Raw genomic sequence first — 23,811 nt, 5'->3', positions numbered from 1 at the left:
CTCACCTGTACAGGGTCCATAAGCATTTCTGCCACTGCCATGGGACCCTGGGGGAAGAAGGAAGCCATGTGAAATGGGTAACAGTGGCAGGATCCTACAGCAGAGCTGGACCACCACTTCTGCCCTACCCTGGTGTAATAGGATCTCAGCCTGAGAGTCTAAGCTCGGTTCCTCACAAAACAGTATTGTCTCTTACTAGCTGAGTGACATTGGAGAAGGGTTAAACCTCCGTGAGCCTCAGGGAAAAGAAAAAGTTTATGAAGATAAGAATGCTTCCAACCTCACAGGGGTCATATTGTTATCTAACGTAAGGAGTACATACCATGTGTCAGCTATGACTGACCATAGGAACAACGGTTTTGTATGTATTTTCAGTGCAACTGAAGTGATACAGTTTTGAAATCTGGGGTCTTTACTTTTACTGCTTTTTTAAGATCTCAGAGGATGTCATATAAAACTTTGCATTGTAAGCAAATACCTAGAGGTAAATCAATGCCAAGCCAATTACAAAGTGTTTGCATAAATTTAACTGAGTGAACAGGCTCATTTCTAATTGCCTGTGTGTATTTAGAGGAATATTGATTAATTAGTGTTTAAATTAATTTTCATACATTCTTAAGTTAATGAGTTGTCGGGAGGGGCTGAGCAGGCAGGTCAGCTATAAGTTCATTCAGCAACCAGGCCTACCCACTAAATAATCCTCAAAAGGGAGCAGTGGATCATCCCTCTTGCCCTGAGGGGTGGAGGTGAGGTGGCAGTGCCCTCATCTAGGACCCACTGGCTGCACCACTCTGGCTCACCTTCCCCTTGCTCCATCAGGAGTGGCCCTGAGGGTCAGTAGAGCCTGCAAGTGGAGAATCCACACCAGCACACACTGCAGGCTCCACAGAAGGGAAGCTCCTTACCCCATCCAGGCCTCCCTTCCTACAGACAGAGGCCAGAAGCCCTCCTATGTCAGGTCTGCTCTTTTCTGGAGGAAGCATCAGGGATGCCAGCACCCAGCCCTCATGTCCTCCCTTCCAACTCTCAGCCCTCCCTCACCACAGGGCCCATCTCATGTAACAATCTTAAGCGTCCCTGGTGGCGCAGTGGTTGAGAATCTGCCTGCCAATGCGGGAGACGCGGCTTTGAGCCCTGGTCCGGGAAGACCCCACATGCCGCGGAGCAATTAAGCCCGTGCGCCATAACTACTGAGCCCGCGCTCTAGAGCCCGCGAGCCACAACTACTGCGCCCGCGTGCTGCAACTACTGAAGCCCGCGCACCTAGAGCCCATGCTCCTTAAGAAGAGAAGCCACTGCAATGAGAAGCCCACGCACCGCAACTAAGAGTAGCCCCTGCTCGCCACAACTAGAGAAAGCCCGCGTGAAGCGACAAAGACTCAATGCAGCCAAAAATAAAATAAAAACAACCAAATAAACCAATCTTAAGCCTCCCTCCTCAATCTGATCCCCAGGCCATGCCCTGGTCCAGTCCACACCCTCCACTCCTTTGATATCTCCAACCCTGCCCCCTTCCTCTACTTCCAGACTTTATGTTCACCTCCCCATATGGTATCTCCATTTGGTGACATCTCCATCTTGATACATTTCAGAATCAGCATGTCCAAATACAACTCATGATCTTCCCCCTGGAACCTGCTCCTCGCGCTGACTTCCCCATCTCCCCACTTTCAGATGTTCAGGCAAAAAAACTTGGATGGTACTTCCAATTCCCTACTTTTGCTTACAACCGTATTTTATGCAGCAGGAGATCCCATTTACTCCAAGTTTGAGATTTCTCCAGAATCTCATCCCATCTCCCAATGTCGCACTACCTTCCTGGCCCAGCCCCTGCCATAATTCTCCTGGGGTCTATCGCGGTGGTCTCCTCAGCAGTCTCCCTGCCTCCATTCGCATCCCATTCTCCCAATTTTTAATTTCTAACTCTGGACACGGTTTTCCCATCCCCATTCCCTTCACAACCTTCCATGGATTCCCCTTGCTCAGGTTGCCGTTTCAGGTGAGACACTTCGCCCCCCTCTGTCCACGACAAAAGCGACCCCAGGTTTCCCCAATGCTGCCGACTCCGTAGCACCTGCAATCCGTGCACCGGCGGCCCCCGAGGGAACTCTCTCCCTCACCCCAGTCCACGGGCTGAAAGGGGACCCCCCTCCCAAGGCCGCCCTCTGTTCTGGACTCTGGGGCTGACCGACAGGGAATTGAGCGGACCCACCACCTTCCGGATTTGGGACTCGGAGGCGGGGGTCGGGCCGGGTGGGGGCCCGGGAGACGCAGCACCCACCTGAGCCGGCCTCATCAGGGCCACCTCGGTCACCGGCCGGTGGGAAGAACCGAGCCGGGAGAGGCGGCGAGCGGGGCGGGAACTAGGGCACCGCCGTCAACTACGTGCGCAGGGGGCCTCACAGCCGCCTCTGGGCAGCGGGCCCAACTTCTCTCCTCCCGCTTTTCGCTCCGTCACCTCGGTGCCCACCAAGCGACGCCGACACCCTGCACCGGTGAACAGCCCGACAACCACCCAAACACTACCAGAGACAACGCCGGAAGTCCCGCCCCCATGCGAGGAACACGCACGTATGCGTCCCTGCCCTAAGCTTTCATTGGCTCAGTCACCGCCGCTTTGCACCGTAGCGACTTCTGGGTAATGTAGTTTCCGCTGCCACCACTTCCGTCTATGATCTGAGCAGAACTCACTCCCTAAGTGGCTGGTAGTGGCTTTGAGGCTCCTTCAGGGGCACAGAGAAGCGGAGTTCCCTGGCTCCAACGATGGGCGGGGCGTCCCCTGCTCTTAAAGGGGACGCACCCAGATTTCTGGAGAGCAGTCCAGGAAAACTTACAGAAAGTTTAGTGACCTGTTATTTCAGACTGTGAAACAGAGCAAGTTCCCAAATCTACACATCCAAAGGGACACACCATATTATAATGACACTCTATGTGCACTCATAGCTGTCCGCTATGCTGTCGCTTTTCAACAACTTGTAACCTAACAGGACTCTATAGGACTTTCCTGGAACAGATTCCTCCCCGCCATCCCATGTCCTCTGATTGCCTGTTGTCTGTAGAAGAAGTGTAGCCTCCTAGGCCTCCCGGAGGCAGGAAAGACAGGGACAGGCCCAAGGACAGCCTCCTCATGCATAAGGATTAGGCAGAAGCAAAGCCACCTACTTGTTTTGCACTTAATGCGGCCATGGTGCATGGAGGAATGGCTGGTGTGGTTTTTTTTGGCGGTGCTGCGCTCTTGTGGGATCTTAGTTCCCCGACCAGAGACTGAACCCCAGCCCACGGCAGTGGAAACGCCGTGTCCTGACCACTGGACCGCCAGGGAATTCCCTGGAATGGCATCTAAAACAGAAACTTTGCAACATCTCAGCAAGAAACTCTTGACGGTGAAAACCATGGAGCGAGCGTGTGCTTTGAGGTAGGAGATAGATAGGCTTCGGGGTAACCTGCTGCAACTGGTTTCATGCTGACCCTTTTGATAAACTACTATTGGGACTAGGAGCCCTAATTGGATGAAAGATGAGAGGGTCCACCCCAGCCTCCACATTCTTGTGGTCAAGGAGACTTCCCAGACCCACACATGCGCAGAGGGGGTTCTCAAGTCGTCCTCTAGTAACTTTGGCTACATTGTAATATCATTATAATATGATTAGCATTGCAATTTTGACACCCACCCCCCATAGGTTTTGCTTAGGTCTTCTTGGGAAAGATTCAAAATGGAGCCTGGTGGAAGCCCAAATAAGGAATTGCAGATGACACTATCGTATGGGAGGGAAAAGGGGAGTCACCCTGGCCCAAACCCTGGAAGATTAACCCCATACTAACAACCTAAGCTGCCCCTATTGCACGCAGCTCACTCCGTGAGCTAGCCTTGTGCTGTCCCACATGTACTGTGCTTCTAATGAACTCTGTGCCTGCCTTGCAATCTTAGTCTCTTTGTTGAATTCTTTCTCCAAAGAAAACAAAGACCGAGATCGTCTCGTTAGCTAAAATCATTCCCTGAGTTCCAAAGAGTAAATTTAATCAGAGAAGTGAGAAAATCCAGAAGGAAAGTAAAACAGTCAAGCAAGACAAAATAATAATTGTTTACTTGTTAAAGTCAAGGACTTTTAGTTCCTCTTCAAGGGTTATAGATAATATTCTGAGCCATGACCTTTGAGCTCTTTTACAGATACTGAAACCTGCACCAGGTGGGAGAAATTAACTACATGCTGCCTGCAAGCACATAAACCCCAGAATGGTTGGAACCAGAAGGTTGATGATGTTGACTCCAGATTACCTCACAAACAACCAATCAGAAGAATTTCCACGAGCTGTTCACACACCCTACAACCCCCCTCCCTCATCGTATCTTTGAAAACCTTTCCCTGGAAGCCTTTGGGGAGTTCGGGTCTTTTAAGCACTAGCTGCCCTGAATTCCTTGCTTGGCACCCTGCAATGAACACTGCACCTTCCTTTACTACAACCCGATGTCAGTAGATTGGCTTTACTGCCTATGGGCAAGCGGACCCAATTTTGCTTCAGTAACAGACTGAAGCTCTGTATTCAGTTTAATGATCTTCAGCATATTTGGTCCAGGACAAGAAAGAAAAGACTTCAGATAGAGCCATGGTAGGGATAATGGAGGAAGAATGACAGGAAATGCAGAATTGCTTGAAAGGGTGAAACTGTGACTCTCGTTCCCAGAAAAACAGCTTTTCTGGCTGTACAGTCAGTGATTCTGTTTGAACCTAGTGAACAACACGTTTCTTCAAACAATATTTATTACTTCATAACTGAGATATTTTCCAATTCTTTTAAGAATCTGAAACCTACCTGAAAAAGAATAGTGATATATCACATTCCCTCTTCTGCTGGGACAGTGTGTGATCTTTTAATGGTCAGAGCACGTGTACAAGGGGAGCATCTTGCCCCCAAGACAAATGTGTGGGATTCTAGTCTCTCCTTTTCTTGCTAGGAAGTTATTTATCACTTCACCTCAAATTGCAGCGGCAGTGTCTTCAAAGGGAGTTTAAATTATCTGAGAAAAACACTTGTGAAATGGAAATTACTGAAAGGTATTATTGATTATTTAGTTATTAAAATAAAGCAGCAGAAATAGTTCTAGAAAAGCATATGTGTGACATGTAAAAAAAAAAAAAGTTAAGATCTTAGCCACGTTTAAGCAAGAGATAGTGAAGTCTGAAAAGCCAGAAAACGAAGCTGAGCCTGTGGCTTTTCTCTCCAAAAAGTGCTTCTTTTTCATACTTGAAAACATGGCTCATTAACTGCTTGGGGGGATAGATTGAGACAATCTTTTGAAAGTCTTGCCAGAAACGTGAGAATGAATACGGAAGCTATGTTGTTGTGTGTATTTACTGTTCTAAGAAATGTTCAGTGAATACCTACTGGGTTTTAGGCACAATTGTAGGTGAATGTGACACATGTGGAATAGGTTTGTCAGCTGCTCTGTGTATGCAGGAATGTTGCATGTTTCCTAAAATTCTGTATTTGTCTATTTAGCATTCATTTATGGCAAGGCCAAACTAATCATTTCTCTCTCTCGCAATTCAGCTTTCACAGACTCTCAAACATATTGTATATTTAATATTAACATTACATATTATAAACACCCCTAGAACAAACCCTAACATGTGTTTTCTCTTCTTGCTAAATAAGGGATGTGTCCACCCAGGTATTCTGTGCTGCTTTAGCCATAAAGGCATTGTAGAAATTAAGTAATCTCCACTAAGGAAAAGTAAAAATAAGATAAATTCCCTAAGAAAAGGACATAGAAAATGGACCCAGTGTGTCTAACAGGGACCCCAAATAAAATGGAGTTGGGAGGGAGGGGCTTTCCTTCCCACCCCCGCTGGGCAGCTCCACTCTCTGCTTCTTGATTCTAAAATATTTCAAGCGCAATGATGACCCCCTTCTCTCCTTGGCCTAGGGCAGCCCGCCCCCTCCATAGCAGGGCTGTTGAGCCAAGCAGACAGGGCCAAGGGGCCAATCTGGAAAGGCCAGCAGGGGCCTCTCCCAATACTCTTGGGGACAAAATATATTTAATGGTTAAGGGACTCGTCCCAAGTCTGACAGCTAGAGCAGTAGAAAGGGCCAGAGGCTCTCCCACACAATCTTGAACCTACTCCAGGACTGGGGCCTGAGGGTAGTTGATCTGCACCGTTGACTCAGTGTAGTTCAGAACTCTGCCATCGCATAGATATTCTTATTTATTTATTTATTGGCCGCACCGTGCGGCACTCGGGATCTTAATTCCCCGACCAGGAATCGAACCCATGACCCCTGCAGTGGAAGCACAGAGTCCTAGCCACTGGACTACCAAGGAATTCCCCGGATATATATTTTTTAATATATATAAATTTATTTTATTTATTTATTTTTGGCTGCATTGGGTCTTCACTGCTGCGCGCAGGCTTTCTCTAGTTGTGGCGAGCGGGAGCTACTCTTCGTTGCAGTGCGCGGGCTTCTCATTGCAGTGGCTTCTCTTGCTGCAGAGCACGGGCTCTAGGCACGCGGGCTTCAGTAGTTGTAGCACATGGGCTCAGTAGTTGTGGCTTGCGGGCTCTAGAGTGCAGGCTCAGCAGTTGTGGTGCACGGGCTTAGCTGCTCCGCGGCATGTGGGATCTTCCCGGACCAGGGATCGAACCCGTGTCCCTTCCATTGGCAGGCGGATTCTTAACCACTGTGCCACCAGGGAAGCCCTCCCTGGATATTTTTAAAAGAAAAAAAAAGTTTTCTTTTCTTCCTCTTCCTGAATATATGGTAAAATTCCAAGTCTTCATCACTGCCTTTCCTTTGGAACCACATCTAAAAGAGAGTAGCTTGTCCTACACTGGTCTACACTTATGGCTAAATTTCCCTGTATTCCTAACTGTTCTGTATATGCTGCATTTAGACTTACTTATGGCAAAGAAGGCATTTTTTTAAATGAAAAAAACTCTCAAGAAATCATGAAGATATATTAAAGCTACATATGCCTAAAAATCTCTGAATTCAGGTCCCATTTGCTGTTACATAGGAGTGAACAGAACTCCCACACCCACCCTTTTTTAATATAATAAAAGGGCCTTAGCATGGTTGCAGCTGTCACCACTACAGTAAGCTGGTTTACAGATGTTTTCCACTGCATATCACAATAAAGAGTACCTTGTGCTATGAAAAAATAAAATAAAATGGAGTCAGGCAGTCATGACAGACCTGGTGTTCAGTCATGTACTCTGTGTTCTTAGAAAAACCATGACCAAAAACTGTAAGGACTTCAGATTCTGCTAAGGGTCCTACCTAGAAAAGTCCCTAAGGAGAAGCTCTGATGACAGCCAATCATCGAAAACTTGAAGTCAAGCTGCACATGTCACTGAACCAAACTTGGGTCCACTTGCCCCATGCACAGTAATGCCAATCTACTGACACTGGGTTGTGGTGAAGGAAAGTACCAGGTTTATTGCAGGGCGCCAAGCAAGGAGAATGGGCACCTTATGCTCAAAAGATCTGAACTCCCTGATGGGCTTTCAGGGAAGGCTTTTTAATGACAGGAGAGGGTCACAGGGTGTGTGATCAGCTCATGAACAATTCCTGATTGGTTGATGGTTAGGTAACAGGGTGGTATTTCAGAAATCTCAATTATCAATTATCTGGCTCCAACCAGTCTGCTGGTAGCATGCAGTGAACTTCCTCCACCTGGTGGAGGTTTTAGTATCTGCAAAACAACTCAAGGATATGACTCAAGATATTATCTACAGCCTTTGAGAAGGAACTAAAGGTCCTTGACTTTGTTTCACGGCTAAACTATCATTATTTTGTCTCGCTTGAATGCTTTCCTTTGTTTCTGCATTTTTTTTACTTCTCTGATTAAATTTGTTCTTTGGAACTGAAAGAAAGCCTAAAAGGCTAAAGCTTTCCAACAAGTAAGAGGCAGGGGACACAGGGGTGGGGAGTTCTCTTCATGGGAAGGCCATGCAGGGTCCTGCTCCATTTCACAAGGGCTTGTGGTCAAGCTGCAAGGACCATCCATTCCCTTTACAAGTCTCCCAACTATGGCCTCTGTGGGATTTGCTTTTAAAAATTCCTCACCCCCTTCACCACCCCTCCCAAACATAGTTTCATTTACAGCTGAAGGTTGGGCATCTCTGGTTTGCAAACCTTGTGAACGATAAGCTGTCCTTTTGCTTTAAGATAACCCTTGGGGCTTCCCTGGTGGTGCAGTGGTTGAGAATTCTCCTGCCAATGCAGAGGACATGGGTTCAAGCCCTGGTCTAGGAAGATGCCACATGCCGTGGAGCAACTAAGCCCGTGCACCACAGCTGCTGAGCCTGTGCTCTAGAACCCACGAGCTACAACTACTGAGCCCGTGTGCCACAACTACTGAGCTCACGTGCCACAACTACTGAAGCCAGTGCGCCTAGAGCCCGTGCTCCGCAACAGGAGAAGCCACCACAATGAGAAGCCCGCGCACCGCAACGAAGAGTAGCCCCCACTCGCCGCAACTGGAGAAAGCCCACGTGCAGCAACGAAGACCCAACGCAGCCATAAACAAACAAACAAACAAATAAATAAAAGAATGATCTCTGAGAGCTGAGAGAGCCTGTGTACCCCCAAGAGTTACTAAAAAAAAAAAAAAAAAAAAGATAACCCTTGATTCTTTTCTGGGATTTTTTCTAATTTAGGAGGGTAGTATGATCCCCACCTTTTACCTCCTGCATGTGACTAGGTTTCATGTGGACATCTGTGGATTGCTGAGACTCTCATTTTTAGGGTGTTGAGAGTTTAGCTAAGCTACTCCATCGTGTTGCTACCTCGGCATCCATTTTGTTTGGCCAAGCAGCCTGCAGGGGCCTTAACCTGACACTTCCCCCTCATGGAATCACATGACCTGTTAGCTATCCCCCAACAATGCTGAGGAATATGGGACATCTTCTTTGGACAAGGGACCCAACTCAGGCTACTGCCAAGTGCCCCTCCTCAAGCTGATTCTGGGAGACAAATAATCTTCATATCCAGGGCAAGGAAATTGGTGAGGTCCTTCAGACTTTCCCAGGAGGCCTCGTGCAGCAATGCAAACTGAACCAAATATGGACTGACAGCTATTCTTTATCCTCTTGCTATTCCCTCCTGAATAGCAAATACAAACTAGAGGTCCCCACAAAATCCGTTCACTGTTTCATTCTGACAGAGCAGGAATTATCTGTTGTCAATCCACAGCATACAGTAAATAGAACCCCACGGGTAAATGTCCCTTAACCAATAAGAACTTTACCATCACAAACACCAGCAGTGTGAGCTGGAGAGTCCTGGGTCGGGTGACTTTGAGGGTGGAAAAATCAACCCAACCATTACAAGTCAATCAAATATACTCACTAAGAAGGGAAATCTCCACAAGCTGCCTGCAGAAGCCAGCTGGAGTCCTCTTGTCCAGAACTGGGTAATATCCCACCCAAAACAATCAGTGGGAAGAGAATGAGATACCCCAAAAGTCAAGAGACGGGTGAGTCCTCCAGATGAAGGGAGGAAGCATAGCTTCCTGCCTGCTGAGCACTGTAAAGATGATTCATACACTGCGGCACCCTGCCATGTGGCAGAGGAGGGAAGGCTAACGTAACAGATACTGGCAACAACTTATTTCTGGCAAGGACTCCAGGCAGGTCTGGAAGTGCAAGGTGTATCATGAAAGCTTCCAATATATGTGGTACTTAAGAGAATCTCCCTAGGGGACTTCCCTGGTGGTGCATTGCTTAAGAGTCCGCCTGCCAATGCAGGGGACGCGGGTTCGAACCCTGGTCCAGGAAGATCCCACATGCCGTGGAGCAACTGGGCCCGTGCGCCACAGCTGCTGAGCCCGCGTGCCACAGCTGCTGAGGCCCACGTGCCTAGAGCCCGGGCTCCACAACGAGAGGCCACCACAACGAGAAGCCTGCGAACCGCAGCGAGGAGTGGCCCCTGCTTGCCGCAACTAGAGAAAGCCTGTGCACAGCAACGAAGACCCAACGCAGCCAAAAAAAAAAAAAGGTGCTGGACTTAACCTTGAAAAAAAAAAAATGTTCTTGGTGACACTTGGGTAGGTAAAAGGCAGAATTCTGTGTTACCTAGGGCTTAGAATGAGACAAGGGCATCAGGCGGGGCACACAACGGACTGTACAGGGACACAGTAAGCAACCTGGAGCTGTATGGAGCACCCTATGTATAGCAAGAGGTCTGGGGTTAGCTAGGTTTCTGAGGCTCCCCATGGATGACCTGGCTGGAATAATTTCATGGTGTCAGGGACATAGAGGCTGTCTCCAGTTGCCTGGTATCCTGGCTCTAGGACATAAGGGATGGTGTAAAGCAGTCCAGAGTGTGAGTGCCTGATATAGACAGTGATTGGGTGCGGACTTAATCAGCTGCTCCAAGAGGGGAAATGACTAGCATCAAGCCAGGGACTCAAAACTGGACCAAGACAGTATTTTCATAAAACTGTATACCAAAACACTGTGGTACTGTCATAAAGACAAACATTCAGACCAGTGAAACAACAGAGTGCCCAGAACTGGAAGCCAATATATTTGATCAAATAATCGAGAAGTGTGCTAAGACAATTCAATGGGAGGAGGAAAGTCTTTTTTTAATATTTATTTTTTATTTATTTATTTGGCTGCGCCAGGTCTCAGTTGCATCACGTGGGATCTTCGTTGAGGCATGTGGGATCTTTTAGTAGCGGCATTTGAACTCTTGGTTGCAGCACGTGGGATCTATTTCCCTGACCAGGGATTGAACCTGGGCCCCCTGCATTGGGAACGTGGAACCTTAGCCACTGGACCACCAGGGAAGTCCTGGGAGGAGAAAAGTCTTATCAACAAATTGTAGGAAAGTGGATATCGGCATTCAAATGAATGAAATTGGACCCTTACCTTACACCACACCCAAAAATGAGCTCAAAATGGATCAAAGACCTAACAGTAAGATATAAACCCATAAACTCTTAGATGAAGACAAAGGAAAAAAGCTTCGTGATCCTGGATTTGGAAATAACTTTTTGGCATTGACACAAAAAGCATAGGAAACAAAAGCAAAACTCGATAAAATTACAAACTTCTGTGCAAAGGACACAATCAACAGAGTGAAAAGACAACCTATTGAATGGAAGAAAAACATTTGCAAATCATATATTTGGTAAGTATCTAGATATACATAAAGAACTGCTACAACTCAACAATCAGAAAATAACCTGATTTTAAAAGGGGCAAATATAGAAATATAGACATTTTAAAAAAGAATATACAGGACTTCCCTGGTGGCTCAGTGGTTAAGAACACGCCTGCCAATGCAGGGACACGGGTTTGAACCCTGGTCCAGGCAGATCCCACATGCTGTGGAGCAACTAAGCCCGTGCGCCACAACTACTGAGGCTGTTCTCTAGAGGCTGCGAGCCACAACTACTGAGCTTGCGTGCTACAACTACTGAAGTCCGTGCCTACAGCCTGTGCTCCACAACAAGAGAAGCCACTGCAATAAGAAGCCCACGCACCTCAACGAAGAGTAGCCCCCACTCGCTGCAACTAGAGAAAGCCCACGCAACAACGAGGACCCAACACAGCCAAAAATAAATAAACAAATAATTAAGTAATTTTAAAAAAAAAGAATATACACAAATGGCCAAGAAGTATGTGATCATTAATCATTAAGGAAATGCTAATTAAAATCACAATGAGACACTACACATTCATTAGGATAGCTACTACTAAACATGAAATGGAAAATAAAATTATGTTGAAGAGGATGTGGAGATACTGGAACTCTGTGGACCTTTGATGGGAACATAAAATGGTACAGCCAATAAAGGAAACAGTTCAAAATATTAAAAATAGAATGACCGGGACTTCCCTGGTGGCACAGTGGTTAACAATCTGCCTGCCAATGCGGGGGACATGGGTTCGAGCCCTGGTCCGGGAAGATCCCACATGCCGCAGAGCAACTAAGCCCGTGTACCACAACTACTGAGCCTGCGCTCTAGAGCCCGCGAACCACAACTACTGAGCCCACGTGCTGCAACTACTGAAGCCCACGCGCCTAGAGCCCGTGCTCTGCAACAAGAGAAGCCACCGCAATGAGAAACCCACGCACCACAACAAAGAGTAGCCCCACTCGCCACAACTAGAGAAAGCCTGTGCACAGCAACAAAGACCCAATGCAACCAAAAATACATAAATAAAATAAATAAATTAATTTAAAAAAATAGAATGACCATATGATCCAGCAATTCCACTTCTGGCTATACACCCAAAAGAATTGAAAGCAGAATCTCAAGGAGATATTTGTGCAGTCATTCTCACAGCTGCACTCTTTACAACAGCTAAAATATGGAAACTAGGGAAGTGTCCATCAATGGATGAATGCATAAGGATGTGGTATATGCATACAATGGAGTATTATTCAGCCTTAAAAAGGAAGGGAATTCTGAAACATGACACATGATAGATGAATCTTGAGGTTATTATAACTGAAGTAAGGTATTCACAAAAAGACACAAACTGGGGACTTCCCTGGTGGCGCAGTAGTTAAGAATCCGCCTGCCAATGCAGGGGACACGGGTTCGAGCCCTGGTCCGGGAAGATCCCACATGCCACAGAGCAACTAAGCCCGTGTGCCACAACTACTGAAGCCTGTGAGCCTAGAGCCCATGCTCCGCAACAGGAGAAGTCACTGCAATGAGAAGCCCGTGCAGTGCAACAAAGAGTAGCTCCTGCTCACCGCAACTAGAGAAAGCCCACGTGTAGCAACGAAGACCCAATGCAGCCAAAAATAAATAAATAATAAATTTTTAAAAATCACTTAAAAAAATAAATAAAATAAAATACATAAGATAGCAAATTTTACGTATGTGTGTTTTAACACAATAAGAAGGAAAAAAAAAACCCCCAAAAGTACATAATATGTACTTCACAGCGCCAATCAGAGCAGACTTTTGGCTGAAGTCCTTTCCCCATTTGCTTTCTTCATAAGTTCTTTCTCTAGTGTGAATTTTTTGGAGCCAAATGAATGAGAGTTTTGGCTATAGACTTTCCAACATTCATTGCACTCAGAAGGTATTTCTCTAGTGTAAATTCAACAATGTTTAATGAGGCCAGAATTATATGTAAAGAAGTTCCCATATTTGCTGTTCTTTTTTTTTTTTTTTGGCTGCGTTCAGTCTTTGTTGCTGTACGTGGGCTTTCTCTAGTTGCTTAGAGCAGGGACTACTCTTCTTTGTAGTGCGCAGGCTTCTCATTGAGGTGGCTTCTCTTGTTGCGGGGCACCGGCTCTAGGAGCACGGGCTTCAGTACTTGTGGCACGCGGGTTCAGTTGCTCCGAAGCATGTGGCATCTTCCCGGACCAGGGCTCGAACCCGTGTCCCCTGCATTGGCAGGCGAATTCTTAATCACTGCACACCAGGGAAGTCCCCCATATTCGCTGTTCTTATAAGACCTTGTATCAACATGAACTTGCTGGTGTGTAACAAATCTGGCGTTTTATTACAAAAATTTCTCACATTAGCTGCACTAATAAGGCCTTTCTCTAGTGGGATTTGTCCAATGTCTAATGAGTGTGGAGCTGCAACAAAAGAATCTCCTACATCAAAACACTCATAAGGCCTTTCTCCAGCATGAATTCTCTGATGTCTAATGAGTGACATGGTACCTTCACACACACATAACCTGACACATATACTTGAGATGTTTTGCAGAAACTTAGACACCCACCCAGGTGGAGGATGCTGACCACAACCATTATATTCCAGAAACATCACCCTCTTACCTCAACACCAACCAATCAGAAGAAAGTCCACGAGCTGCACCCCTCAACCCTCTAAATGCCCGTCCCTAAAATCTGTCAGGAAGTTTGGGTCTTTTGAGCTAGAGCTGCTTGTTCTCCTTGCTTGATACCCTGCAATTAACACTGTACTTTCCTTCACCACAACCCAGTGTTAGTAGATCAGCTTTGCTGCACAGTGGGCGAGTAGACCCAAGTTCAGTTTGATGGCAGACATTAGACATTTTTAAAATATCTGCTACCTACAGCCTTGCGGTCTCAAGAGTCCCCCTTGTAACTACGCAGACATTTCCAACTCCAATCAATCCTTGCTTTACAAGCACCCTTACTTCATGACAGCTCCAATTATAATTCTTCACAAACAATTTATGGAACTAACCGTGGCCTTCCGGTTTTTGCCTTTATAACCTTCCTCCATTTTGTAGTCCATGGGACCACAATTTTAGTGCTTCTCAAAACTGTGTCTCCCAGGCGGCAGTCTTAACAAGCCCCAAATAAATGCGTCTTAATTTCAATCAGATATTCATTTCTGAAATTTTGGTTAACACTCATAACACATAAAAGTATTATGTAATTGACTATGTTGTCATTAATTTTTACTGTCCATCTCCTTTGACCGGAAAGTCAGACTCATGAGGGCAGGGATCTTTGTCTCTTTGCATCTTGATGGGTCCCATGCAGCCAAAATAGTGCTTGGAATGGAGTAGGCACTTAATGAGTGCTTGTTAAGGAGGGTATAAATATGATGGCACAGATGCCCTGTTTGTTTTTAGCATTCTGGCAAAGATATCTGCTCTCTCTATGTCACCCTTCAAGCTGGCATTGTTTGGTATACTAAAAAATGATTTGAATAAATAAATGATAAATCACAACTTGGAGAGCTATATCCACAGATTAGCCAAGTTTCCTGTGTAACTACGCGCTCAGCTTCATTCCCTCATTCTCAGACTTCAGTGTTCCTTCAGTCTTCACTGAGATCCTAACCTCGTTCACATGGCCAAGAGCTATTTTGGCCACCACTTTTGAATAACTAAATAATGATTGATTTCAGCAATTTCAACATTTCACAAATATTTTCCTGAGATAAGCTCAACTCTCCATGCATTTTCACTGCACTTGCAGGTGAAATTATATTGACTCCCCAGCAAGGAAAGGAGATCATGTAATCCAATCCTTTATCTCTGGGTTCAGATGCCCCCTTTCCAAATAAGCTATGAGTCACTCTCCGGACAGAAAGTTGCATATGGTAAGTCCCTCTTCTTTTCAGATAGGTAGATCTTAGCTTCTAGAGAAGAACTGAATACATATTAAAATGTGGAGTAAGAAATATGTGTTGGTTCCTGAATGGGACAGTGTAACAGGCTTTACGTTTTTTTGTGAGGGAATCAGAGACACAGCGCCTGGTCCACCTGCTTCTGGCCGCCCCATATCCTTCCTCTGTCTTGCCCGGCATGGCCCTGTGTGAAGTCTTTACTTTCTTGACCCTGACCTAACACAGTGAGGCTCATAAATTGAGTCTAAAGCTTCAGCCTACATGTACTGGAAGATCAACAAGACAATGTTTATTGGACTCCAGCTCAGCATGGATGCACTTTGTGTCTGAGCGACAACCCGGAATCATGTGCCCATTTGGTTTTGCCGGTTTGGGGAACATCTGAAATATTAATGTCACTGTACCTCTTTGTGATCAGCACAGACTACATTTCAAGGAAATCTGGGTGCGTCCCCTTTAAGAAACGTGAAACCCCGCCCCGTGCTCACAGCCTCTGTACTTCCCAGCAACCCTCCGGGTGAGGCGGAACATTTCCCTGGAGGTTGGGGGGGCACCGCCTCTTGCCGGGGACGGGAGCATTGTGAACTACATTACCCTGAAAGCACTGCGCCGCGCGTCAGCGGCACTGGACCAATGAAGACTCGGGCAGAGGCACTTCCGTCTGGAGGACGGCGTTTGGGCGGGCCTTCTGGCGTGGATCGCCGGCGACATTTTGTAAACTCGGATTTGGTCACTGGTGGTGAGGTTGAGGACGCTGGTCCAGCCCGAGATCAGGGAACCAGGAAGCTGCTGTGCCCGCTGCTCTGAGGCGGGTCTGAGGCGGGTCTGAGGCTCGGTGTGGGCGCCATTCGGCCTGACTCTATCGCGGGGCCGGGACGGGGGCCGCCGCGCCCGGGACCCGCCTTCGCACACAGACTCCCTTGGCGGCGGCCGCGCTGATGGGTCTGATTCAGGTAAATGCGCCCTCAGGGCCCTCCCCCAACTCTTCTCATTCTGCACTGTTTCTGATCTTACCAATTTTTTCTTGCGCGTGTCCTATATTTATATTTATTCGTGCCCCCAAACCTTGGTTTTCCGGATTTTAAAATATGACCTGCGTGGAGAAAAATTGCACAGAACTTACACATGCAGTTGAATAAGCAGCTCTAAAATTAGTATCTGTTAAGCGCTGAGGTCAAAAAATGCGACCCCAGAAGCCGCCAGTGGGGTCCTTCAAAACAATTATACCCATCCCCCCAAAGTTAAGGTATTGTCTGTTGTTTAAAGTAAGCGTTTCCTTGCTTTTCTTGATAGTTTTGCCAACTATGTGGAAAATATTTGACGGCTGCAGTTTAGTTTCGGTTGCTTGTTTTAAAACTTAATGAATGGAATCATATAAGTATTATGTGTTTTTCTTCATTTGCACAATATGGTGTGACTTTATCCATGTTTTTCATGCAGGGTATCCATTTTCCTTTTTGTGCAGTATTCTGTAGATATGAATACATGAGTAAAATGTCTGTACGTTTTCCTGTTGAAGGCCTTTTTTTGCCTATGGTTTTTTTGTTTGGGTTTTGTTTGGTTTTTTTTTTTTTTTTTTTGGTTTGCTTTATGTATCTATGAGCACTAGTACTGTAGCCATACTTGCGATGTGTTCTGGAGTATATAAAGCACACGTCTGTCTAGTTTATATGTTAAAATTTTTATTGTATTTAAATTAACGTTTCCACTTACTCATCTTGTTTTGCTCCGTGTTACTAATTTTAACTTAGTTCTTTGAATGAAAATTATACTTAAGCTATTTCACAGTTATATTTTGACACACACTTAAGCCTTACATAAACTTACTTTTTTACAGTCCACACACACAGAGGGTTTTAGTGTTTTAAGAGATTGTGCTCTTCCACTAATATTTATTTTACTGTTAAATCATTTTCCTCTGGTGATCTTGTAAGAGAAAATGATTAAAATATTTTGTTAAAATACTTGTTTTAAGGGGGCTGAAAAGAATCATTGTAAGGATAAAAAGTCATAATGCTTCAAAACCCTAGCAGGATATTAAGAGCTCAAGAAGATATTTCCATGTCTCTATAATGAGGATGGAATAGAGGTCAGGTCCTATAGCTTGTTTCCTTTCTCTTAAATTTAAAGAGTCCAAAATGAGGTCCAGTTATCCCCAACTGCTGGAGGCCAAGCACTTTTACTGATTCTAGGAACAACCCCTTTATCAGGGATTCATTTTGAATGCATAGTCAGAAAATGGTGGTTCTGTTCTCTTCCACAGGAGAGAAAAGCATGTAGGAAATTACAGATAATCTGTCTGAATATTTATGGAAAATTTAACACCAAAGAATATGGATAAGTATTAAAAGTACATATTCTTAAATTATACAATGTTATAGTAATTTCAAATCGGAATTTAATCTATGGATTATGTAAGCTGGAATTTTATATAAAACAATAATTTTTTAATATAACCAGAGTAAAATTTGAAAAGGAAGTATAAGAACTCCTGGCCACCTGTTAGGGCCAGCTACAAGCTATGGGAAGAGAAAAATCTGTAATTGGCAAGGGACAAACAGAAAAAGGGAAACAAATGGAAGTGTCAGAAACAGACATGTACATAAAATGAGACTAAATTTTGATATTTATGGCTCAGGGCTTTAACAGTGCTATATGACCTGCCAACACCACTTCCTCACCAACACGATCCCTTATTCTTCTGGCTCACTGGGCTCCAGTCACACCGTCCTCGTGGATGCTGCTCAAACACACCAGGCATGACTCTGATAGAGAGGATTTTCACCTGTTTGTCCCACTTCTGGAAAGCCTTTTCTCAAGTTATCCACGTGACTTTATGGCACAACTCTATAACATTTTCTGCCCTCTTTTACATACTTTATTTTTCCCTTGAGCATTTATCTTTGCCTTCAGTATTAAACGGTTCACTCATTAATCTTCTTTTTCAGCTATGTTGCTGATGGGAATTAAAGTTACATGGCCCTGCTCTTCCTACAGGTTCCACATTCAGCAGAACCACTTATGGACACTGCACTGGTGAGTGTCAGGTGTCCTGGAACTCTTTTGCTGCCACCCTTCCTGGCCTTGGTATCTCAAGACCTTAGAGAAACCCTAAGCCCAAGTTTCTAAGTCCAGGCCAGAGGTTATATGGACAGATACCCATTTTTGGCAGCCAGTGGACTGAGATGTGAAAGGTTGTCTTAGGTACAGGGGTTAGTATGTACAAATGCTTGGGGATGAGAGTGAGATGGGAGTGTTCTAGGACTTCTAGGTCTCTGTTAATGTCTGGTGAGGATGGAGAGCAAGGGGGTCGGAGTCAGGCCTAGAGTGGTACTTTGAGAAGTTGCACCTAGAATGGTACTCTCAGAAGTCTGTTCTGAGAGTGATAGCAGCCATGGTATATTTGAAACAGAGAAGAAAAGTGATCTTACTTAGGATTTAAAAGGCTACCCCTGGTTGCAGAGTGCAGAACAGACTGGGGGAGAGGAAGACAAGGAGATAATCAAGGAGGCTGTTGCAGTCATCCAGATAAGCATTGGTTGTGGCTGGACAGGGTGGGTGGATGTGGAGGTAGGAGAAACACTTGACTTCTGGATTTGCTTTTAAAGTAGGGGCTGACCAGGTTTTCTAAGGTGGAGGGGTCACAGATGACTCCAGTTTTTTCCCTTTGCATCTGGAAGTGTGGAAGTACCATCAAACTGAGATGCAGAAGTCAGTGGTAGGAATCCTTTTTAGTGAGAGTATTAGGATTTGAGTTTTGGCCATGTTGAGTCTCAGCTGTTTCAGTGACTCTCAAGTATAGGAGACAAGTGGACAGCTGAACATGCAGATCTAGAGTGCTGGGGGAGGCTTCAGGATGCATTAGGGGACAAGGGAGGAGAGGGGGGCTGTGGGTGTCACAAAGACATTCAAGGAACAGGACTGATCATCAGTGGCACAGAAGGGGGTGGTGAAAGTCCAGCAGGTGGCCCAGGTTTTCATGGGAGAGTGGCTGTGAAATTGATGCAAAGGGAAAGCAGAAATGGAGCTGAAGTGATAGCAAAGTCAGGCTGCTGTTATTTCTCCTCCTATGCACTCACCAGGGTTTTGTGGTGGAACTTGGGGAGTTTCTGTCAGATGAGTTTACCTTAGGTGTGTCAAGTGGGTGTGGATTTTAAATGGGTGTTATATGGACAAGGTTCTAATTGGTGAAGAGACATAGTGAGGAACACAGAAGTGGAACCAGACCAGGGGTATTTAGGTCTGCATGTTTTGACCGAGGTTAAAGTCAGGAACAAGGCCTGGTGGGGAAGCCTTCAGAACAGGGCTGGGGAACCGCCAGTGGAGAGATGGGGTACAGTGGGATCCTGTTGCATTGGCAGGCACTTTCTGATGCTGTGTGCAGAAGGGTATGTGAGGAGGCAGGAGACATGCCAATTTTATGGGCCGGGTGGTGGTGATGGGGATCAGATGTATGAGGAGTTAGCCAGTGAGTAATACGCATGTGGGGAAGGTGTGTGACCAAACTGCCCCAGAGCCCTCATACCAGGAGTTTAAGAGAGGACGATGAGCCCAAGTTTGTTTGTGTCTAGGAGACGTGATCCTGGGGACACTGAGGCTGTTTTGCAGGAGAGGGAGGGGGCCATGCATACCAGGCCCACAGCTTAGATGGCATCTATCTGTCCACCTGCCTGTTGCTGCTGAGAGTTGTACCTAGTGCTCAAGGAAGCACGAAGAGTTATTCGGTACCAGTGTCCTCTGAGTTAGGGAGCTGAGGAGGATGATGAACCCAGAGTGAGTATGGGTTAGGGGTACTTACAGGATCCTGGGGAGAGAGGCTGCTTATGTACACATGTGTCCCCGTCATCACAGGGCTCTGTGACCTTTGAGGACGTGGCTGTGTACTTTTCCCAGGAGGAATGGAGGCTTCTTGATGAGGCCCAGAGATTCCTGTACCGCGATGTCATGCTGGAGACCTTTGCACTTGTTGCATCATTGGGTAAGGCCCTCACACCTATCCCAGCATCCTGGGCAGGTCTCTGCCTTTCCCCTTGTTTCCAAAGGCAAGTCTGTTTTTTCACAGCTAGACAGTGGGCACATCTCTATTACTGCTTCCCTGTCATCTGTGCTGTCAGTGCTAAGGCCGAGTGTGTATATGACCTCCTTTCACAAGTAGCCCTAATGCCAAGTGCTCTGAAGTTTTTTCATTGAAGGTTTTCTGTGTCAAATGACTTGGAATTAGTCCAGCGGGTTTCATTAGTCTCAGCCACTCCCTGCTAAGTTGACTGTAGACCCATGCCACCTCTGTACTCCAGGTTCTGCCCTTTTCTGGCTGTCATTTCCTGGGGCCTGACTGTACCAGGAATTGCTCGGACCCGACATGGTCACTGTTTGTGGGGTCCACCTGGCTGTTGCTATGATATTCTTCTCAAAGATTCAATATGGGATACTGTTTTTCTTTCCTGAGATTGTTTTGAATTGATTGCCCTTGTGGGCCAGTACTGATCGCTCACCTGTCCTGTCTTTCCCTTAGGACTTGCATTTTCTAGGTCCCATGTTGTCCAAGTGGAGCTGGGAGGAGAACCCTGGGTACATGACAGAGTGGACATGATTCCAGGCACAACATGAGGGGCTCAAAGTGAGCCTGGGTCTAGTGATTGGCATCAGGGGAAGGATGTGATATTATGGTTGGATTCAAGTCATATCAGAAACATGTCCTGTGCCCAGCACTGTTTTGGTGCCAAGGACAGTGACTGTGTACCTCATTTCTGTCTTTCCTACCCATTCTTGACACTTTACTCCTGTCGTATCTACTCTGACTTCGAACCCAGGATTATCCCTTGCTTCTCTGTCTTCCACTCCACATTGGTCCTCTCCATCCTAACTCCTCTGTGCTTTTCAATATTGGCCTACACTTAACGTGTCATGAGTTCTGCACCTATCCTCAAAATAGTCCTTGAACACCAGCTACTCAGTGACAATCGGATTTTGCTGGGCCTGGACACAGCTTTCCATACAGCACACATGTGTCACCAGCAACCAAGGCCCTGGTGAAAACCGTTCCTGGAGGAGTGAGTGGTGGACCCCAGCTCCTCTGTGTGCTCGACCCCATCCTTGTGTCTTTTGCCTGGTGAGTCCTCCCTGTTCTGTGACGTGGAGAGGCCCAGTCCTGCACAGCTGCCCTTTCCTTACCTGCCCCCAGCTCCCTTGTCCTGAAAACAGTCCCATGGATTATTTCCTTGGTATGTCAGACACATATTTGATATTTGTGATGGGGCTGCCTCCTTCTACCAAAATCTACATGAAGTTCATCCATATGTCTGTGCTTTCAGGTTGTTGGCATGGAGCAGAGGTCAAGGAGACACCTTCTGAGCAGAATGTTTTTGTAGAAGTGCCACGAATAAATACTTCAAAGACAAACCTGTCCACCCAGGAGGCCTATCCCTGGGAGAGGTGTAGCCCGGACTTAGAAGGTGGTTTGCATCCAGCTGAGGACCTCGGAACAAACCCTGGCCAGAAACTGTGTGGGTCAGGTGTGAAATTTCACCAGCACAGTGGAAAGAAACTCTTTAGAAGAGACGTGGGTAAGGCCTTTATGAACAGCCACACAGTCCATGCATCCAAGAAGTCTTCCACATGCCAGGAGGCTGGGAAGAATTTCCCTGGTAGCTCTAGCCGTCTCCAGCACCAGGTCACTCCACAAAAGGACGCCGAATGTGTGGAAGCCTTTCACAATGAACAAAGGCACTATAAGTGCAGTGAATGTGGTAAAGCCTTCTGCCGCAAGTACAGGCTTGCTCAGCACCAGAGAGTCCACACTGGAGAGAGGCCTTATGAATGCAGTGAATGTGGGAAAACCTTCAGCTATAAACACATACTTATTCAGCACCAGAGAGTCCACACTGGAGAAAGGCCTTATGAGTGCAGGGAATGTGGGAAAGCTTTTAGCAACAAACCCACACTTGTTCGGCACCAGCGAATTCACACTGGAGAAAGGCCTTATGAGTGTAGTGAATGTGGGAAGTTCTTTAGCCAAAGCTCCAGCCTCAGTGAACATCAGAGAATTCACACTGGATCACGGCCTTATAAATGCAATGAATGTGGAAAATTCTTTACGTCCAACTCCAACCTAATTAAACACCGGCGAGTTCACACAGGCACAAGGCCTTATGAGTGCAGTGAATGTGGGAAATTCTTTAACCAAAGTCCCAGCCTCATTAAACATCAGAGAATCCACACTGGTGAAAGGCCATATGAATGCAGTGAATGTGGGAAACTTTTTAGCCAAAGCTCTACTCTCATTAAGCACCAGAGAGTTCACACTGGAGCAAGGCCTTATAAATGCATTGAATGTGGGAAACTTTTTAGCCAAAGCTTTGGCCTCACTCAACACCAGAGAATTCACACTGGAGAAAGACCATATGAGTGCACTGAATGTGGAGAATTCTTTAGCCAAAGCACCCAACTTACTCAACACCGAAAAGTTCACACTACAGAGAGGCCTCTTGAATGTAGCAAATGTGGAAAAGTCTTTAGTCAAAGGTCTGCTCTGACTCAGCATCAGAAACTTCATAGCCCAGACAGACCCTTTGAGTGCAGCAAATGTAGGAAAGCTTTCAGCCGAAGGTCTAACCTCATTCGTCACCAGAAAGTTCATACTGGAGAAAGGCCTTCAAATGAGATGAGAGCAGCGAATGAGCTGTCTCCTTAGTTAATACATCATACTGAATAGACTCTGTGAGGGAGTCATCAACTGGAAGTTGAATGCCATACATCTGAACAGCCCTAGTGTGTAGATTGCCTGTGAGTACCAGGTTCATATGAAGCTTTTAAGGAGCTACACTCTACTTTCTAACCTGTGCAGGGCCCTTGCCAGACTAATGTCAAGTGTGAGTTTCTGTGGTAAAAATCATCTTACCTCTACCAAGTGGCGGTCACCCCAGTGTGATCAGGGTAGGTAGACCTCTGTGCTCTCGCATCCTGTGGAGGGAAGCATGAGTAGCCTGAGCACTTGGGTGTTGTCATTCTCTTGTGTCTAACTGACTAGGCCATGGACTTAACCAGCTTTGACCAAGGTGACCCAGTCTGGGTTCTGCTGGTGGCTTACAGAGGTTTACCTTTTTCAGTGGCATTATTTCATGTCATACTCAGGATGGATTTTTCTAGCTCTATGTCACCTGTTTGGGAACTTTGTATACCTCAGTGGGGATAGTATCATGGCAGAGAATAGTTTTCATTGCAGTTTGTGTCTAATTTGCATTGTTGTCCAAGGCCTCCTGCAGGGTTTTGTGGGAATAATGTTGTGACCTGGATATCAGAATTTTTGGTGGGTCCTGACGTCACCCTGAGATGAGGACAGTTGTGAGAACCACCACTGTTTTTTGGAGCAGCATGAGTTGTTCTCTTTTTCACATAGGATGTCACATCATACCCCCAGTACTGTTCAAGAGAAGAAGTTCTCTAAGTCCAGCTGGAAAAGAGCCATGAGCCATAATGTCCACAACGTGGTAGGCTGGTGTTGCTGAGCGTTAGATTAGAGACATCAGGTGGGAACCATATTTGGTACAGAAACACTCAGGGAATTAATAGGGAGTGAGAGACAAGCAAACAAGTAGGGATGAGCCTTTTCTAAAGCTGCATCCAGTAAAGCAACTGTACTCCGATAAAAAGAAAAATTGCGGGGCTTCCCTGGTGGCGCAGTGGTTGAGAGTCTGCCTGACGGTGCGGGGGACATGGGTTCGAGCCCTGGTCTGGGAGGATCCCGCGTGCGGTGGAGCAACTAG

General features: G+C 46.2%; 2 protein-coding genes across 8 annotated transcripts in view; one reads left to right on the top strand and one right to left on the bottom strand.

Moving 5' to 3' along the window:
- LOC309648168 (uncharacterized protein) overlaps positions 1–17,988 on the bottom strand; it is a 26,214-nt gene extending 8,226 nt beyond the window's left edge. For 2 of the 6 annotated variants that reach the window (XM_082436500.1, XM_082436502.1), the window contains exons 1-2: positions 2,282–2,529; positions 6–47 (exon numbers count right to left, since the gene is read on the bottom strand). Coding sequence is in view for 3 of the 6 variants with exons in the window: in XM_082436497.1 (XP_082292623.1) it covers positions 6–47; positions 2,282–2,296 (57 nt within the window). In the remaining 3 variants the exon portion in view is untranslated. Of the gene's footprint in view, positions 1–5; positions 48–2,281; positions 2,531–16,063 lie in introns of those variants that run through there. The other 4 variants (XM_082436499.1, XM_082436503.1, XM_082436498.1 and 1 more) reach the window with 3 other exon arrangements.
- Positions 15,713–23,704, top strand: LOC309648195 (uncharacterized protein). Of its 2 annotated transcripts, none has more exons than XM_082436587.1 (4): positions 15,713–16,002; positions 18,047–18,085; positions 19,901–20,027; positions 21,361–23,704. In XM_082436587.1, exons 1-4 carry the CDS (start codon positions 15,988–15,990, stop codon positions 22,737–22,739), a joined length of 1,560 nt encoding a protein of 519 aa, XP_082292713.1. In that variant the 5' UTR covers positions 15,713–15,987; the 3' UTR covers positions 22,740–23,704. The 2 variants fall into 2 exon arrangements, with proteins under 2 accessions (XP_082292713.1, XP_082292712.1); XM_082436586.1 differs by having other exon boundaries at positions 15,714–16,002; positions 17,998–18,085.
- The last annotated feature ends 107 nt before the right edge of the window (positions 23,705–23,811 follow it).

Source organism: Balaenoptera physalus (genome assembly GCF_965194825.1).
Source record: "Balaenoptera physalus genome assembly, chromosome: 19".
In the NCBI taxonomy this organism is placed as follows: domain Eukaryota; kingdom Metazoa; phylum Chordata; class Mammalia; order Artiodactyla; family Balaenopteridae; genus Balaenoptera; species Balaenoptera physalus.
Note: the sequence above shows the minus strand (reverse complement) of the source record. Positions and strands in the feature narration are given on the sequence as shown.

Excerpts from the sequence above, each read along its gene's own strand:
- LOC309648195 (XM_082436586.1), top strand. The coding sequence starts at position 18,026 with ATGGCCCTGCTCTTCCTACAGGTTCCACATTCAGCAGAACCACTTATG. Across the intron at positions 18,086-19,900 it reads CACTTATGGACACTGCACTG|GGCTCTGTGACCTTTGAGGA; the intron begins GTGAGTGTCAGG and ends CCGTCATCACAG. Across the intron at positions 20,028-21,360 it reads TGCACTTGTTGCATCATTGG|GTTGTTGGCATGGAGCAGAG; the intron begins GTAAGGCCCTCA and ends CTGTGCTTTCAG.